The sequence below is a fragment of the Gymnoscopelus braueri genome (assembly GCF_963280865.1).
Source record: "Gymnoscopelus braueri genome assembly, chromosome: 14".
Taxonomy (NCBI): domain Eukaryota; kingdom Metazoa; phylum Chordata; class Actinopteri; order Myctophiformes; family Myctophidae; genus Gymnoscopelus; species Gymnoscopelus braueri.
Genome location: NC_137619.1, coordinates 942,335 through 960,272, shown reverse-complemented (window position 1 = coordinate 960,272; position 17,938 = coordinate 942,335). Strand labels below are relative to the sequence as shown.

Sequence of the window (17,938 nt, the reverse complement as noted above, 5' to 3'; positions counted from 1 at the left end):
CGCTACGTTTCAAGCTTGCAGATCTGTTATTTTGGAAAACGTATACGGACAGACACTCATGAAACTACAGAGCGCTGCTGAGTGCTGACCAAGTCAAGTCACAAGCTTCTGAAAACAAACGCTGGACTCAAGAGCCACATGGTCATTTACCTGAGTGAGGTCATGGGTTGTAATGTGTGTGTCTGAGCTAAACTATAATATAGTTATGCTCAAAATGACTCGTTTCCTAACGTCAGTGGAACAGGATAAACAACAACCTAAAAATGTAGTCATGGTGTGGAAAGACTATCAAAGACGTACATTATTCCTATTTAACGACTAAAACCCTATATACTTCATATAGGCCCCCTCCTTTCCCTCTACACCAAATGTCTTTGCCCCAGAATAGGGAAATGTCTAATAAATTACATTATTCTTCACATTGTCAGACTGCATCTCGTTTCAAATGGTTGATGTGTTTCTAGACATGACAACTGAACTGAAACCTTTCAGTTGCTGCACTGTTGCTTTAACCACAACAACGTCTGGGCATACGGCAAACATTTTGCAAGAATAGGCAAATATTTGGCGAAAGTAGGCGAACATTTAGCAAAAACAGCAGGTGTGCAAGTTCGAATCCTCACAACACGTTGTCACATTGCGACAACTTGTTGTGAGCTTGCAGCTATTTGACGCACAACAAACTATATATGGGGTTTAAGTGATTAACTGTGGCTGTGGTCAATCTTGTATAATTTATGAAGAAGTAAATTAGGGTTATAGTCACAATGACTTATACCTTTCAAGATTTGAACATCTATACATTATACATTTTGTCTATTTAGGCAGAAATATGCCGTAACGGCGGCATCTTAAATCACGTTGCATGACACTAAACAAAGCCACATGCAATGTCACAGAGTGTGTGGTGAACTCAGACTGACGCACTGTATAGAATTTAACACTTATTCTTAACAGAGGCTCATAAAATATCTTGAATGCGTCTGCCATGTGGCTCTGTAGTAACATGTCGAGAATAGACAGGGGTGCCTTAACACACACACACACACACACACACACAAACACACACATGTGCACGCATGCACACACACCGTCTTGCAGACAATTTCCCACGAGGCAAATACGTCTGTCACTTGATTATGACCTCACCACAGACCCATCACTTTTTAGTGTCCTCAGAAGGCCACACCGCCTGCAGTTCTGCACATGAGACTATAATGTACAGACAATTGAAGGACACCCGCACTTCTTTTATTTGACTCCATTACGCCACTGTTTGTACAATTTGTAACCATGGCAAATCTCACACTCTCTCTCTCTCATCCTTACTTTTCTAAGGTATGAACCTCAACTCTTCTTCAGTGTTATTATGAGGGATACGAGTAGCTCTGACTAGACCAGACTAGACGAGCACAAACATGTGGTCGGAGCAGTAACAGCCACACAGTAAAGTTTTAAGTGCTAATTTAACCACATAAACCCTTGCATCCCTGTTCTGGGCATGAGGAAAATATAGGCAAAGATTCTGCAAAAATAGCAGATCTAACGCTTCTGCTTGCAATGCATTGTGAGCGTGCATACTGTAGATCGGCTATTTTCGGGGGAAGAGATTTGGTGTCGACAGAAAAAGGAGGGGACCAAGTATAGATTCCTGGGGGATGTAACCAAATGGACGCTTACAGCAGGTCCATCTGGTTGCATCTGTACCCCCTGAGTAAAAAAATCAATGCATGCGGATTTTAGCTGAGAGGCATGCCTGGCTCTATGCTGGTGGATTGGAAGTGTTGAGGGTTGAGAGTTCTACCTCCGAAGGCCTTCATCAGACTGATTAATTAAAGGGGAGGCTCCACCCCTCGTTGGGGGAACATGGGAGACTAATGACAGAGTCCCACCCGCCTCTTAAATGACAACAATCACACCGCTGTTCCTTTTTTACGGCAGCCTCACACTCCCTAACCCTGGCATGCTCCTTAAGACCAGGGGTGTCGTAACGGCTCGCCACAACTGCTATGGAGCCATATTGTTCAAAAAGGTGCAATTGGACATTTCAAAGCAAAGTCGCAAGATAAGAAGTTTTCCAATCTGTTGCGTTTCGTCAGGATGTTTATAGACAGGATATACAACGCTGTGTGAAAATGCCACTTAGGTGAACCTGGATTGCAAAAGACGCCCAAAATAAAATATGCTATAAATTGCCAAAGAGTCCCAAAATAAAACACGCTATAGCTGTCATTATGAAATCTACAGAAGGCGACAGAGGCGATGGATTACGAGATAAATGTACGCTGCGCTTGAGGCAGATTGGAATTGTTCAATGTCGCTGCGTTTCAGCTTGGCTTAGAAGTCCAGGTTCCACACTCTGTTCCAAACCACCAAAAAGATGGCGCTGGCATGCATAGGGAAATTAAAAGATGGCCAGATAAATTAGAGAGAAGCTCATTGAGGAAGATCACACGGACTTGGGATACCAGACCCGACTCGGTTGCGCAAAATGTCATCCTAAAGACTGAAAATGATACCCCCCATCTTAAGGAAAAGTTCAGCAGAAGCATAATTAAACATAAAATGGTGGTTAAGTCTCCAAATGGCCACAGAGACAGACGAGACGGGGAAACGACAGACAGCTGCTGACACAGCGACCTATTGCAGGCTGCAGCTGTAATTGGGACATATTTTACACCAGCATGCGAGAGAGAGCCTGGGACTATGCTGCTCTCTACCTCCCTCTTTCTCTCTCTCTATCTGTCTCGCTTCCTCCTCTTCTCTAGGTCTCACCCTCCTCTAACTCTCTCTCACACACACAGCTATAATTGGGGGCATTTTTTTCACTCTCAGCAGAAACCCTGGACAGGCTCAGTCCTCAGTCCTCCCCAACCTGTAATTACAGCATCTTCAGAGTCCCATCCAAGAGACACACAGCCAGCAGGGAGACATGCTGGTCTGCAGGCTCTCTAAGAATGGACCAGATAGACAAAGAGCAAATGTACTGTAGAGGCAGGGGGAATGTACTGTATGTAACATAGAGGCAGGGGGAATGTACTGTATGTAATGTAGAGGCAGGGGGAATGTACTGTATGTAATGTAGAGGCAGGGGGAATGTACTGTATGTAACATAGAGGCAGGGGGAATGTACTGTATGTAATGTAGAGGCAGGGAGAATGTACTGTATGTAATGTAGAGGCAGGGGGAATGTACTGTATGTAATGTAGAGGCAGGGGGAATGTACTGTATGTAATGTAGAGGCAGGGAGAATGTACTGTATGTAACATAGAGGCAGGGAGAATGTACTGTATGTAATGTAGAGGCAGGGGGAATGTACTGTATGTAATGTAGAGGCAGGGGGAATGTACTGTATGTAATGTAGAGGCAGGGGGAATGTACTGTATGTAATGTAGAGGCAGGGGGAATGTACTGTATGTAACATAGAGGCAGGGAGAATGTACTGTATGTAACATAGAGGCAGGGAGAATGTACTGTATGTAATGTAGAGGCAGGGGGAATGTACTGTATGTAATGTAGAGGCAGGGGGAATGTACTGTATGTAATGTAGAGGCAGGGAGAATGTACTGTATGTAATGTAGAGGCAGGGGGAATGTACTGTATGTAATGTAGAGGCAGGGAGAATGTACTGTATGTAATGTAGAGGCAGGGAGAATGTACTGTATGTAATGTAGAGGCAGGGGGAATGTACTGTATGTAATGTAGAGGCAGGGGGAATGTACTGTATGTAATGTAGAGGCAGGGGGAATGTACTGTATGTAATGTAGAGGCAGGGGGAATGTACTGTATGTAACGTAGAGGCAGGGGGAATGTACTGTATGTAACGTAGAGGCAGGGGGAATGTACTGTATGTAACGTAGAGGCAGGGGGAATGTACTGTATGTAATGTAGAGGCAGGGGGAATGTACTGTATGTAATGTAGAGGCAGGGGGAATGTACTGTATGTAACGTAGAGGCAGGGGGAATGTACTGTATGTAACGTAGAGGCAGGGGGAATGTACTGTATGTAACGTAGAGGCAGAATGTACTGTATGTAATGTAGAGGCAGGGGGAATGTACTGTATGTAACGTAGAGGCAGAATGTACTGTATGTAATGTAGAGGCAGGGAGAATGTACTGTATGTAATGTAGAGGCAGGGGGAATGTACTGTATGTAACGTAGAGGCAGGGGGAATGTACTGTATGTAACGTAGAGGCAGAATGTACTGTATGTAATGTAGAGGCAGGGAGAATGTACTGTATGTAATGTAGAGGCAGGGAGAATGTACTGTATGTAACGTAGAGGCAGGGGGAATGTACTGTATGTAACGTAGAGGCAGGGGGAATGTACTGTATGTAATGTAGAGGCAGGGGGAATGTACTGTATGTAACGTAGAGGCAGGGGGAATGTACTGTATGTAATGTAGAGGCAGGGGGAATGTACTGTATGTAATGTAGAGGCAGGGGGAATGTACTGTATGTAATGTAGAGGCAGGGGGAATGTACTGTATGTAACATAGAGGCAGGGGGAATGTACTGTATGTAATGTAGAGGCAGGGGGAATGTACTGTATGTAATGTAGAGGCAGGGGGAATGTACTGTATGTAATGTAGAGGCAGGGGGAATGTACTGTATGTAATGTAGAGGCAGGGGGAATGTACTGTATGTAACGTAGAGGCAGGGGGAATGTACTGTATGTAATGTAGAGGCAGGGGGAATGTACTGTATGTAATGTAGAGGCAGGGGGAATGTACTGTATGTAACGTAGAGGCAGGGGGAATGTACTGTATGTAATGTAGAGGCAGGGGGAATGTACTGTATGTAATGTAGAGGCAGGGGGAATGTACTGTATGTAACGTAGAGGCAGGGGGAATGTACTGTATGTAATGTAGAGGCAGGGGGAATGTACTGTATGTAATGTAGAGGCAGAATGTACTGTATGTAACGTAGAGGCAGGGGGAATGTACTGTATGTAATGTAGAGGCAGGGGGAATGTACTGTATGTAATGTAGAGGCAGGGGGAATGTACTGTATGTAACGTAGAGGCAGGGGGAATGTACTGTATGTAACGTAGAGGCAGGGGGAATGTACTGTATGTAATGTAGAGGCAGGGAGAATGTACTGTATGTAATGTAGAGGCAGGGGGAATGTACTGTATGTAATGTAGAGGCAGGGGGAATGTACTGTATGTAACATAGAGGCAGGGGGAATGTACTGTATGTAATGTAGAGGCAGGGGGAATGTACTGTATGTAATGTAGAGGCAGGGGGAATGTACTGTATGTAATGTAGAGGCAGGGGGAATGTACTGTATGTAATGTAGAGGCAGGGGGACGCCACTGGCTAACTCCAAACACTTCCAGGCTCGTCTCAAAATTGACCCGGGGCGTCCAGTTGGCGCCGGAGTTCCTGCCCACCACTGTGGAGACTGGTGTTCGATTCCTCCACGGTGCCTTCCGGCTTGGCCGGGGCGCTCCGACAAACTCAATTGGCCGTGTTCACTGTGTTCACACTGTGTTCACGGGTGGGAGGCCAGCAGGGAAGGGCAGGCACTCTCTGTCGATGCTGCTAGCGACTCCTACAGGTTGCTCAGAGCCACTGTTGATTTCGTCGACTAAAACTATGACGAAAAATGTTGGTCGACTACCTTTTTTCACTGACGAAAACTGAATAAAAATTAAGCTAAGATGACAAAAACTAAGACTAAATATATTGACAATTTCTTCAACAAATAAAAGCTAGGCTAAAATATCAGGGAGGGATCTAGTGGAGAAGAGATCCAGAAGAACTAAAAGACAAGTCATTTTATGTTTGGTTGCGCTCGGGTGTTGTGCTCTGAAAATAGTAGATCTACAAGCTCAGCGCGACGCGTTGTGAGCTTGTAGAGTGAGCTTGTAGATCGGCTATTTTCAGGATGCAACCAAGTGTAAAACCAGCCATTACGACGCCATCAAGGCACCGCCAAAATAAGTTTTAGTCGACTAAATCAACTGTAAAGCTGTTGTCGGTGCCCCCATCTTTATGGGTTCAAATGTTCCCATTTCTACACTGATATCTGAGTCTGGGTTCTCTGTCAACTCTACTGTATATTATATTATATCTGGCTGAAATACAATGTTAGCCAAGAGACACAATTCTTCACTTTTCTTTTGTGTAATCATCAATCGGGAGAACCGTGAATTTGACATAAAACAGCATTAAACCCTATAGTATACTTAGTTGACCGGGGTCCCCCAAGGCTCTAGAGTTAGTCCACTCCTTTTTTCCCTCTACACTAATAATAAATCACTAATATGAATATAATGAATATAAATGATACTCATACTCGTTAGAGATACTGTAGCGAACGCATACAGATTTGTAAACAAACAGATTAGGCCAATCCTTAGTTCATACAGGTCAATCCTTAGTTCATACAGGTCACTGTAGCAGAACACCAGCGGCAAGTCAAAGCCAAGACGCCACGACCAAACCCAATCAAGACACAACCACTTCCATAGCAGAGCCTTTCATTTACAGGGGAGAAAATCAACATAATGACATGCAAATCTTAGCAGCTTGAATTTAAGTCTGCAAGAAGACTTTGCTGTGCACTTAGAGGCGGATATGCTGGATGTATTATCCACTTTGTAGTGGCTGAGGTTTCAGACCTTAAAGAGCCCATCGTGCGCTATTCCTCAACTTCCTTTCACTTGACCTTAGAGGAAGGTTTACATGCAACGCCCTAAAAGCGCCAGCGAGCAACGCCTCCCTGTAGGCTCAACTCCAAGTCCTTCAGGCTACAGCAGTCCTGTCCTCCCTTCTTGGTGAGCTGCCAAGCCCCGTAGGTTTCGCCCATACATATCTACTGTAGCTATACCATCCACCCCGCAAAGCCATTACTTATCCCCCTCATCTCTGTCTTCATCAACTACAACTGCCACAGAATCAAAGACGAAGCAGTGAAAACCACGGAGCACCGCAGTGTGGGGAACCTCCGACATATGATCCAGATCAGATCCATGCTGTTTAGTTAAAGAGCATCCTTGGGCATTGCTTCTCATTAAAGCTGCGATGCTTAATGCATGTCCACCTCCAACAGAGGAATCATTTTATAGCTCGCCTTGTGTTCCCTTTTACACCCACAGCACAGAGCTCACAGCACAGAGCTCACAGCACAGAGACCTCGTTTCTTTTCAAGGGCAACGCAGGAATACTTTCGGCGGTGCGTGATTCATACTTCAATACGGGCACTTTTAGAAAGCCTATAAAGGAGTTAGAGAAGTCTATAAAGGAAAACGAATAACCCCCAAACAGTAGCAGGCTTTTCGGCAGCAAGTGGAATCTAGCACCTAGAGAACAGAGCAGATGTTGTGGTCTGTCACCAGTTGACTCAGTGTGGAGCGGGCCGGGGGACTCAGTGTGGAGCGGGCCGGGTGCAGCCATAGCTGAGCCGTGAATCACCCAGAAACAGCAGCCCTCCATGGACCGTGCTCCAGACGGGCGCCTCGTCCTGTCCGCTCAGGCCAAAGTGAACGGACAGCGGCCGTCCGTTCTCATAATGGCCCCTGGTGTAATTCTCTGCTAATGTGTGGTCCTCCTCCCGCGGTTAAGAGCCACGACCGTCTCCAGAACCGCTCTGTCTGTTTTTTCTACAGGAGGAGAGGAAGTGCAGTCGGGCCGTCGAAAGGGCAAAAGGGGAGACACCCTCCTATGTCTACACACACACACAAAGCACCCTACCCGACACCCACAGCACCCGACCCAACGTGTATACAGCACCCTGCCCATGTCTACACACACACACCCAACACCCACAGCACCCTACTGATGTCCAAACACCCACATCACCCTAACCAACAGCGAGTGTCAGTTTACACGCACGCACGAACACACACACACACACACACACACAAACACACACGCACACACACACACACACACACAGAGCTTGGTGAAGGTGCTATTGTAAGAGCGTGCCAGAGAGCGAGGGGATAAATGGCTGAGTTAAGTGAAGCTCCACAGAGGGAACCCTGTCAATAAAACAAAGAGCCGCGCCCTGCTCTCCATCCCGGCATGGCGGCATATTGACAGCAGAGTTAAAGACCAATCAGCTCCATGTTACTCCTTCTTCACACCAATCTAAGAGTTAAAGTGGAGCTGTTTGTCTGACTGAGACCTGTGTGTTGAAGATAAGCATCGGAGAGAGAGGAGGGTGTGTGTGTGTGTGTGTGTGTGTGTGTGTGTGTGTGTGTGTGTGTGTGTGTGTGTGTGTGTGTGTGTGTGTGTGTGTGTGTGTGTGTGTGTGTGTGTGCGTGCAAGACAGAGTGAGAGGAGAAGGAGGTGAACAGAGGAGATTGGCCTCCTAGTCAAAGGTGTAAAAGTAAGGGCAGTGTAGCGAGGGAGTGGGATCTCTTCATCATCATCGGGGAGGAGAGGAGAGGAGAGGGGAGGGGAGGGGAGGGGAGGAGAGGGGAGGGGAGGGGAGGAGAGGGGAGGGGAGGGGAGGGGGGGAGAGGAGAGGAGAGGGGAGGGGAGGAGAGGGGAGGGGAGGGGAGGGGGGGAGAGGAGAGGAGAGGGGAGGGGGGTCGAGAGAGAGGGGGGGGGGTTGATGGCAGAAGCTGGGAGCGGAAGATAAGCCCAGAAAGGGGGCTTTTACTCAAAGTTGCTGCATTAGCGGGGATGCCTCTGGCGTGTGTCTGTATGTGTGTGTGTGTGTGTGTGTGTGTGTGTGTGTGTGTGTGTGTGTGTGTGTGTGTGTGTGTGTGTGTGTGTGTGTGTGTGTGTGTGTGTGTGTGTGTGTGTGTGTGTGTGTGTGTGTGTGTAATGCTTTACTCTCTCCTGCTCCAGAAGTGTGTTTATTCATTTAACAATGGGATGAATGTCTGAGGTCATCGCTCCCCGAGGAGCTGAGGCCAGTGGCGCAGCGCTGGCACTCTAAAGGCTGATTTATACTTTATACTTAAAACCCTAAAACCTGAGTTGTACTTACTCGCACGGCCGGTGTCGCGCGCTGGAAAATAGCCGATCTACAAGCTCACGACGCGTCGCTCTGCGGCGCGTCGTGAGCTTGTAGGTCGAGCTATTTTCGGCGCCCGACACGGTACACACGACCCTCTATAAATCAAGGCTATAACAACTCCTGGTTCAACAAGAGGTTCGCCGGAATGTTTACAGTTATGAGGTACAAGGAGAGAGGGAGAGGGAGGACGTACTTGTATGTTTTGGCGTTGTGCTGGGTGGCCTCTGGGAAGCCCAGCATCCCACACACCACTCTGCTGCTGTTCAGGGTCCAGCCCAGGTCGCACACCTGCCTCCATCTCCCAGCATGCTTCACTTCCACCACGCCCTCCGTCATCAGGCTCTTCCTCTTGGTGTGCATGAGGATGGGCCTCAGGCGCACCTCCTCGATGCGCACCTTGCCTTGACCCTATGGGGGGAGGAGCGTGACAATGTCTCTGAGCTGTTGTTGTGGCTAATGACCATTTGGCTCCATGCTCTATGCTCCATTAAATATGGAGCTTACAGTATTGCTTTCTGTTCATTAAAGGTTCTATGACATTCATTTTCACTTTTTTGGGCGGTGAAACCGCCCCTATATGTGAGGTTTGGATTTTGCACCCCCCCAACCCTGCGCTGTGATTGGCCACCAGTGTACCCCCCTAACCATGCACCGTGATTGGCCAATCACAGTCTATTCAGGACTGTGATTGGCTAGTGAAACATGACACATGTGCATAGCCCTATAAATAGGACTATGCACTTTAAAAAAACACATTTATGTTTTTTTAAGTTAGGGGTGTACAATGGTTGGTCCACAATATTACTTTTCTTTAAGTGAACTTCCATCACTGTGATGACCACTGTGACCACACCGCCCACTTCACACTGGGTGTGATTTTTTTTATTTTTTGGGGGGTTTTATGACCTCAAATACACCCAAAAAATCTGAACTTTGAACATTCAGTGGATTTTCTGTGGTCTGGGATTTTCTGAATAATTAGGCTGAAAAGTAATTTGGCCTTGGCCCTTGGGCAGTGAAGTCACAGGCCATTAATCCCGCCCACTCTCCTCCTCGCCCCTCCCCTCCCCTATCCTTTCCTTTGGGGGGGGGGGCATAGCAGAGGCGATGATTGACAGGCAAAATCCCTCAACAGCGACACCCGCAGGCAAAGATTTCTTTTTTCATTGCAGTTGAAAAGGCTTTAGAAATGTGAGAGAAAAACATGGATCACTGGAGTGGAATTTTTTGTTAAAACCTTTTATACACGTTTGAAGGACCATGACAAAGACTTTTAATGTGTGGTAAAACTGAATGTCATGAAACCATTAACAGTTAAGGTAACCTTACACTACCAGATAATCGGCTTTAGTCAAGTTTTTCTATTTGATTTGGTTTAACACCTGTTATCATTGTTACCCCCTAGGGATACATGTACCCCCATTTGAGAAACATTAGAGACCCTGGTGTCAGGTGGACACCTACTGGTTGTTAAGTTGTTTACCTGAAGCTCATAAGCCCAATATCTCCCTAGCCTTGAAACCAGACAAATCTGCCATTGCAAAAAAATAAAAATAATTGTCCTCGCCAGATTTAGTCTGGCACCGCTCAGTTGTGATTGGATTTCACTCCCTCCGAAGTAGTGAGGGACCAATCAGGGCCCAGTATGGTATAATATATATATACTGTGTACTGTACAGTCAGTGTATACTGCACACCTGTGGTGTCGCTACAAGCAAGGCAGCATCAGACGACTCACAGTGGCTTATAATGACTGTATGCGGCTGCTGCTGAGAGCTCCAAGAAGCTCCAGTGCAAGCCAGATGTTTGTTAGTGTTGGGGTACCCACCTGCCCTGCTGTGCTACGCAATCTTATGTATAGATTTATGTGTAGGGCATCTGAGTCAGTAAATGACATCATTTCTGTCATAAGTAACCCGTTACGTAGTTCTGTCAGGTTCTCCTCTAGACTGTGGAACCATTGGCGCACTTGTCTGTATGTTCGAAACAGAACATGGTGGAATTCTTTTTATTGTATTTCTTTTTCTATTATTGTTATATTTTGTATGGTGTTTTTATTTGTGATATGGATCGCCCTTGGGTCTGAAATAAAGATTGAATTGAAATTGAATTGTATATATATACATATATATATATACTGTGTACTGTACAGTCAGTGTTGCTGTATATATATACATATATATATATACTGTGTACTGTACAGTCAGTGTTGCTGTATATATATACATATATATATATATATACTGTGTACTGTACAGTCAGTGTTGCTGTATATATATACATATATATATACACTGTGTACTGTACAGTCTGTGTTGCTGTATATATATACATATATATATATACTGTGTACTGTACAGTCAGTGTTGCTGTATATATATACATATATATATACACTGTGTACTGTACAGTCTGTGTTGCTGTATATATATACATATATATATATACTGTGTACTGTACAGTCAGTGTTGCTGTATATATATACATATATATATACACTGTGTACTGTACAGTCTGTGTTGCTGTATATATATACATATATATATATACTGTGTACTGTACAGTCAGTGTTGCTGTATATATATACATATATATATACACTGTGTACTGTACAGTCTGTGTTGCTGTATATATATACATATATATATATACTGTGTACTGTACAGTCAGTGTTGCTGTATATATATACATATATATATATATATATATACTGTGTACTGTACAGTCAGTGTTGCTGTATATATATATATATATACTGTGTACTGTACAGTCAGTGTTGCTGTATATATATACCTGGTGGTGGGTGTGTTCTCTGTAGAACCTGGGGACCTCCTGGGCGTGCCCGTTGCCGTAGTAACCCTGCGGCGTGGTCCTGCGGCTGGCCAGGATGCTCTGCCACTGCGGGGAGGGGCTGACGTCGGGCCTCAGGGCGATGGAGTGGGCCCTCCTGGACGTCTGGTCCAGACGGCGCTCCGGGCTGCAGACCACGCCCAGGTCCTCAGAGTGCTTGCAGTCGTTCACGCCCCAGCCGTTGTGCTTACAGTCCTTCAGCGACTTCTCTGTGCCGTCGCACCGCACGTTGTCCATCCATATGGTCCCTGAGCGGTGGTGGGGAAAAGTACTCACATTAAGTTACTTAAGTAAAAGTATCAATACTGCAATGTAGAAATACTCTGTTACAAGAGAATGTCCGGAATTCAAAATATACTTGAGTAAAAAAGTACAAAAGTATTGGTATCAAAATGTACTTAAAGTACCAAAATTAAAAGTACTCATAATGCAGAATGTCCCATTTGATGTTTTCAAATGTATAAACATCTTTTAAAAATAGCTGGTCTGAAAGCTCACAATGCGTCGCATCGCGACACATTGTGAGCTTGTAGATCTGCACACACTTGTAGATCGGACGAAATGTATACAGGGCTAAAGTGGTTGCTGTATGTTTTGTAATAATAATCAGATTCTACAAAGTAACTAAAGTAATTGTAGTGGAGTAAAAGCCTCTGAGATGTAGTGGAGTAGAACTAAAAGTATTGGAAGTTGGAAATACTCAAGTAAAGAACAAATACCTCAAAATTGTACTTAAGTAAATCTGCTTAGTTACTTTCCACCACTGTCGATATTGCGATATGAGACTGGATATCATCTGGGATTTTGGATCGTAATATCAATATGGCATTAGTGTTGACTTTTTGAATCACTTCATCCCTATTCTTATACTCTCAAAAACAGTGAAAATAGCAGTGTGTGAGAGCTTGAAGATCTGCTATTTTCTGCAATTATTAAAAATGACAGAAAAAAATAAGTAAAATTGTCATTAAATGATATTATCGTGACAATATCGATATTGTAAAATTACCATGACATGTGATTTCATCCATATCACCCAGCCCTACTGTACCTCGCTTATCATTCAGTTAGAAGTCAGTGATGGCATTACATAACCGATTAGATAGGTACACCCCACCTCACCCTCACCCCACCTAGTATTTGACTTTTCCTGGTGTTCTGATGTAGGGTTGTTCTCCTCCTCTGGTTTGGTAAACAGATACACAGTATTTCACAACAGGCATCCGAGGCCATGAGGGTGTCACACACTCGCACGCACCTCCTGCCGTTTGAAACCACTCAGCCCTCCTCTTTCATTTAGATTTAAAGGGCAGCAATAAAAAGAATGTCCATAAACCGCAGCACAGTGTAGCACAAGTCATTATTCTAAAACAAATGCCACCTCTCAGGGCATGTCTTGGCCCCGCCAGTCTGCCAGGCTGAGCCTTAATGAGGAACCACTGGGGTTATCTTTGTCACTTTATGATGGTTCTTAGGCTCTCCTGAGTTATTTTGAATGTCTTAATTGATGGTCTTTTTATGAAAGCGTGCTGTTAGGGTGTTGTTTGGGCATAGCAATCGGAAGACTTCTACTGAAAGATGGAGCACTGGCATAGTTGTGGATGTAGCACTACTAGCTATGACGAAAAATGTTCGTCACTTTTCACTGACGAAAACGTAATAAAAACTAAGCTATGATGACTAAAACAATGACTAAATATATTGACAATTTTGTCAAGAAATAAAAAACTAGACTAAAATGTCAGTGAGGGATCTAGTGGAGAAGAGATCCAGTAGAACTAAAAGACAAGTCATTTTATGTTTGGTTGCGCTCGGAATAGCAGATCTACAAGCTCACAATGCGACGCGTTGTGAGCTTGTAGATCTGCTATTTTCAGCATGCAACCCTGCATGCAAAGTGTAAAATCATCCATTACGACACCATCAGGGCACCGACCAAAATACATTTTAGTCGACTAAATCAACTGTAGATTATAATCTTGTATTTAGTCAACTAAAACTAGACTAACAGTAAAACGTTTCATATGACAAACTAAATGGAATTTTATTCAAAAGACTAACGACTAAAACTAAATCAAGATTTGCTGTCAAAATCAACACAGGATGGTGCAACTACAGCCTGTCTCCGCTGCTGGTCTTATCAATCCAATCAATGGCCAATGATGATGATAAAAGTATGACATTATCATTCATCATGTGTATAGTCCGTTGTGCTGTTTTGTTTGACCATAATAACCACTTAAGCCCTATTTCAAAAATAGCAGATCTACAATTAGATATACAAAATATTTCTTTGACATTTGTTTCGTGTTTTTTTATTCTTAAGTTTTCGCCTATAATGACTATAATGGCCTATAATTACATGCCTAAAATAAGGATAGCCTGGTTTAAAGTGGTAAACTTAACCAGCCTGCAGTGAGTCTTGGGTAATGCTGATTATGAATGGAATGTCCTCTCAATGCTAGCCAGGGGGTAGCTACTAGTATTCAATCTACAGATTTTTCCTGTTGGTCTGGCTGGGTATTTTTTTTTTTTTTTATAAATCTTTATGCCACGATTTTGTCACCCAGTGCCAATTTCCTATGTAATCCTGGGTGCTACTCTCCCTCTGCCAGCCTGGGGAGAGCCCAGAACTGAGCTCACGCTTCCTTCAACGCATGAGGAGTGAGCAGGCTGCTTCTTATCACCTGACAGGGGGGAGTTTCCCCGTTAGGACGTAGCGCGTGGAAGGAACACGTTATTCCAACCAGTTCCTTTCCCCTCCATCAGGCGCCCCGGCTGACCAGGGGGAGGCAGTATAGAGACCAGGATTATTGCATGTTTATTGTGAGGGTATCTACCCTAGCTGGCTGGGTGATTGAACCAGCAACCTTCCAGTTGCCTACAGCAAACATGATCCTCTAACCTTACAGCCACCACCTGATGGTTGGTATCTTGTTTTACTTTTTCCTAAATCAATTTTTTTCTCCTACTGCACTCTACAATTCCTTGTTCCAGGTAACACCTGTTGTTTGACTAAAATGTTCATGGCACCTCCTCCATCCATGCACCGGTTATAAGACCGTCCTGCTAAAAGCCTATAACATAGTGAACGGGCCATGCATGCAGCCCATCATGCATGCAGCCCATCATCATCACCACAGTGGGTCTCCTCACCGTCTCCCTCTCCATACTATAACATACTATAACTATAGTGAATGGGTCATGCATGCAGCCCATCCTCATCACCACAGTGGGTCTCCTCACCCTCTCCCTCTCCATACTATAACATACTATAACATACTATAACATAGTGAATGGGACCATGCATGGAGCCCATCATGCATGCAGCCCATCATGCATGCAGCCCATCATCATCACCACAGTGGGTCTCCTCACCGTCTCCCTCTCCATACTTGGCGCTGTGGGCCCACGTGATGCTGCTCTGGAAGCCCAGCTCTCGACACACCACGTTGGCCAGCTTGATGTCCACCTCGTCGTCGCACACCGTCCCCCACGTGTTGTTGTGCAGCACCTCCACGCGCCCCTCGTTGGGGTCCCGCGCGTAGTTCCCCGCCAGGCGGACCTTGGCGGGCGCCGGAGCGCGCGCCGACCGGGGCTGGGCCGCCGTGACGGGCCGGGGGTGGTGGCGGGGGGTCCGGGGGGGCTCGGCGTGGCCGGGGTGGGACAGGCAGAGCAGGAGCAGGGGGACGATGCAGAGAGAACCCACACACAGGGTGAAGGTGGTGGTGGGGCGCGTCATGGTGCGTCAGAGAGACCTGAGGAGGAAGGTGATACATTTTACATTGATCTAGAGCACTGGTTCTCAACCTGTGGGTCTGGACTCCCTGAGGGGTCCCCATATGGATGTTGGGGGGGTCCCCAGATGGTTAGTGATTAAGTGACTATTTAAGGACTTTTAAGACCTTTTTAATACCTCAACAAAAAACTAAAAAAGACCATTACTGCATCAAAAGTAATCAACAAAAATAGCAGATCTACAAGCTCACAACACCTCGCTTTGCGAGGTGTTGTGAGCTTGTAGATCTGCTATTTTCCCCACGCAACCCTAACATACTCATACAGTGAAGTATCGGGCTTACGTGGTTAATTAGATTTATCAATTTTATGTCCCATTGCACGCCAATTAAGAACTAATTATCCCCCCTAATGGGAAAAGCCTATCTTTTAAATGTTACATCTTTAGCTACGCTGCACTGGGGAACTTAAAGACAGCCTCTAATTGTAGTTTCACAAGCCAGCCTGGACTCCATTCAGGCTAATCATACAGCACAATGCAGCAGGTTGAGACTGAGGTCTATTATAGAGACTACAGCAGGCCAATGGTGACATCATCTGGACAGATGATGAGCACAGGTCAGGTATATCCAACAATAAGAACTCTTAAACCACATGAAGCCTAGCGTCACTAGTATTCTGGGGGCAACACAATGACAGATCTACAAACTAACAACATGTTGGTGTAGAGGGGGAAAGGGAGAGTCCTTGTAAAGCTGTGGACCCCTGGGGGAGTCCGGAGAACTAAGTATAGGCTGAGGTTTAACGCATTAAAGGGATAGTTCACCCAAAAAAAACGGAAACCGGAAATACACCCGCTCATGAAATTATTGGCTCAGGAATGCGTCAAAAGCAAAAAAATAAATACTCTTTAAGACCTGAGGCCGATTCAACAAATGACTTTCTAAATCAGTAGTTCGCACACTTTCAATATTTCTCAAAAATGTTCAAAAATAGCAGATGTACAAGCTCGCAATATCTGCTATTTTTGAATAGCCAACGCTAAATCTAAAATGACACAGAATATGCTTTCCCAGTTTTCAGTGGGTAAACGATGCTTCAGTACCAACTGTTCCACATCACTAACATATTGTGTCACAACAACCCTCACACTAGTACTGGATAGAGGTATGTGACTGATCTGAGAGACACAACAGCACAAAACTATTCTACTGTAGTGTCTAATAGATCTGTCATTAAACACAACCTACATTCCGATCTTTGCTGAAACATTCCCCTGTTTCTCACCCTTATCAGACAGACGTATAATTACCCATTATGCACTAAAAAGTGCTGAAATTTAAACCTCGTGTTGATAAACATCCCTTCAGGCGACCAAACCATATTTCATCGCCATGCGCAGACATAACGTTTTAGGAAGGGAGTAACTGGAGGTTAACAAGTGTCACGGCCAAACAGCAACACTGTCTAACACTAGTTCAAGTCATCAGCGTTAGACAGCTACTTAACATCTGAGACATCTGGGGTCACCTGGTGTGTCATAGGCTACTGTACAGTACAGTAGGCCTTCACATGTAGAACATGTTTTATTCCTTACAGCTTGTCACGCTTTAAAAATCACAGCATGTATTTCATAAATGCACCATTTACAGCATGCAGCTGGAACCCAAGCAGCCAAAGAACCCACATGAGTGCAAAGCTCTCAACACTATCATAATGTCATCCCTTAAACACCTGTTAGACACGCAACCACCACCATGTAACGCTCTTAACGCTCTCATTTCACATGGAGACTAAATCAAGACCGTGTGCCTAATTTGTCAAGTTTGTCAGTCAGCTAAACTGATGATAAACATATTTAAAATAACACACATTTTTTACAACAAATATATATATATATATATAAATATTATTATAAATAAATCAAATGAACTAAAAATAAATGTAAATCTGTTTATAAAGTTCATACATCAAGGACTAGAAGGAGGAAAAAAAGAGTAGAAGTTGTAAGTTGACTCACCTGGCACAGAGCTACAGCTTGTACTCCTGAACGTCAGGCACTAGAGTGACTGTGTGAAGAGTGTGTCTACTAGATGTTCTCCAAAGTCAATCCACCCTTCATCCCTCTCTCCCTCCCTCTCTCTCTCCTTCCCTCCCTCCCTCCCTCCATCACTACTCTCTCTCTCTCTCTCTCTCTCTCTCTCTCTCTCTCTCTCTCTCTGTACTACGGAGCATAAATTAGGCATCCTCACTCCCTCCCTCTTTCAAGACGTTTATCATAGAAACAAAACCGTGGACATTTGGGTCATTGTGTTAAGATATATGAATGATTGTGGGAAAGAATGATATATTCTTTGTATAAAACAATACA

General features: G+C 44.7%; 1 protein-coding gene across 1 annotated transcript in view; it reads right to left on the bottom strand.

Annotated features, from left to right (window-relative positions):
* loxl4 (lysyl oxidase-like 4) overlaps window positions 1–17,693 on the bottom strand; it is a 48,997-nt gene extending 31,304 nt beyond the window's left edge. The window contains exons 1-4 of the mRNA XM_080448918.1: window positions 17,588–17,693; window positions 15,208–15,587; window positions 11,773–12,077; window positions 9,173–9,387 (exon numbers count right to left, since the gene is read on the bottom strand). Of these exons, the coding sequence (XP_080305044.1) occupies window positions 9,173–9,387; window positions 11,773–12,077; window positions 15,208–15,571 (884 nt within the window). The 5' untranslated portion in view covers window positions 15,572–15,587; window positions 17,588–17,693. The remainder of the gene's footprint in view (window positions 1–9,172; window positions 9,388–11,772; window positions 12,078–15,207; window positions 15,588–17,587) is intronic.
* Between the last annotated feature and the right edge of the window lie 245 nt (window positions 17,694–17,938).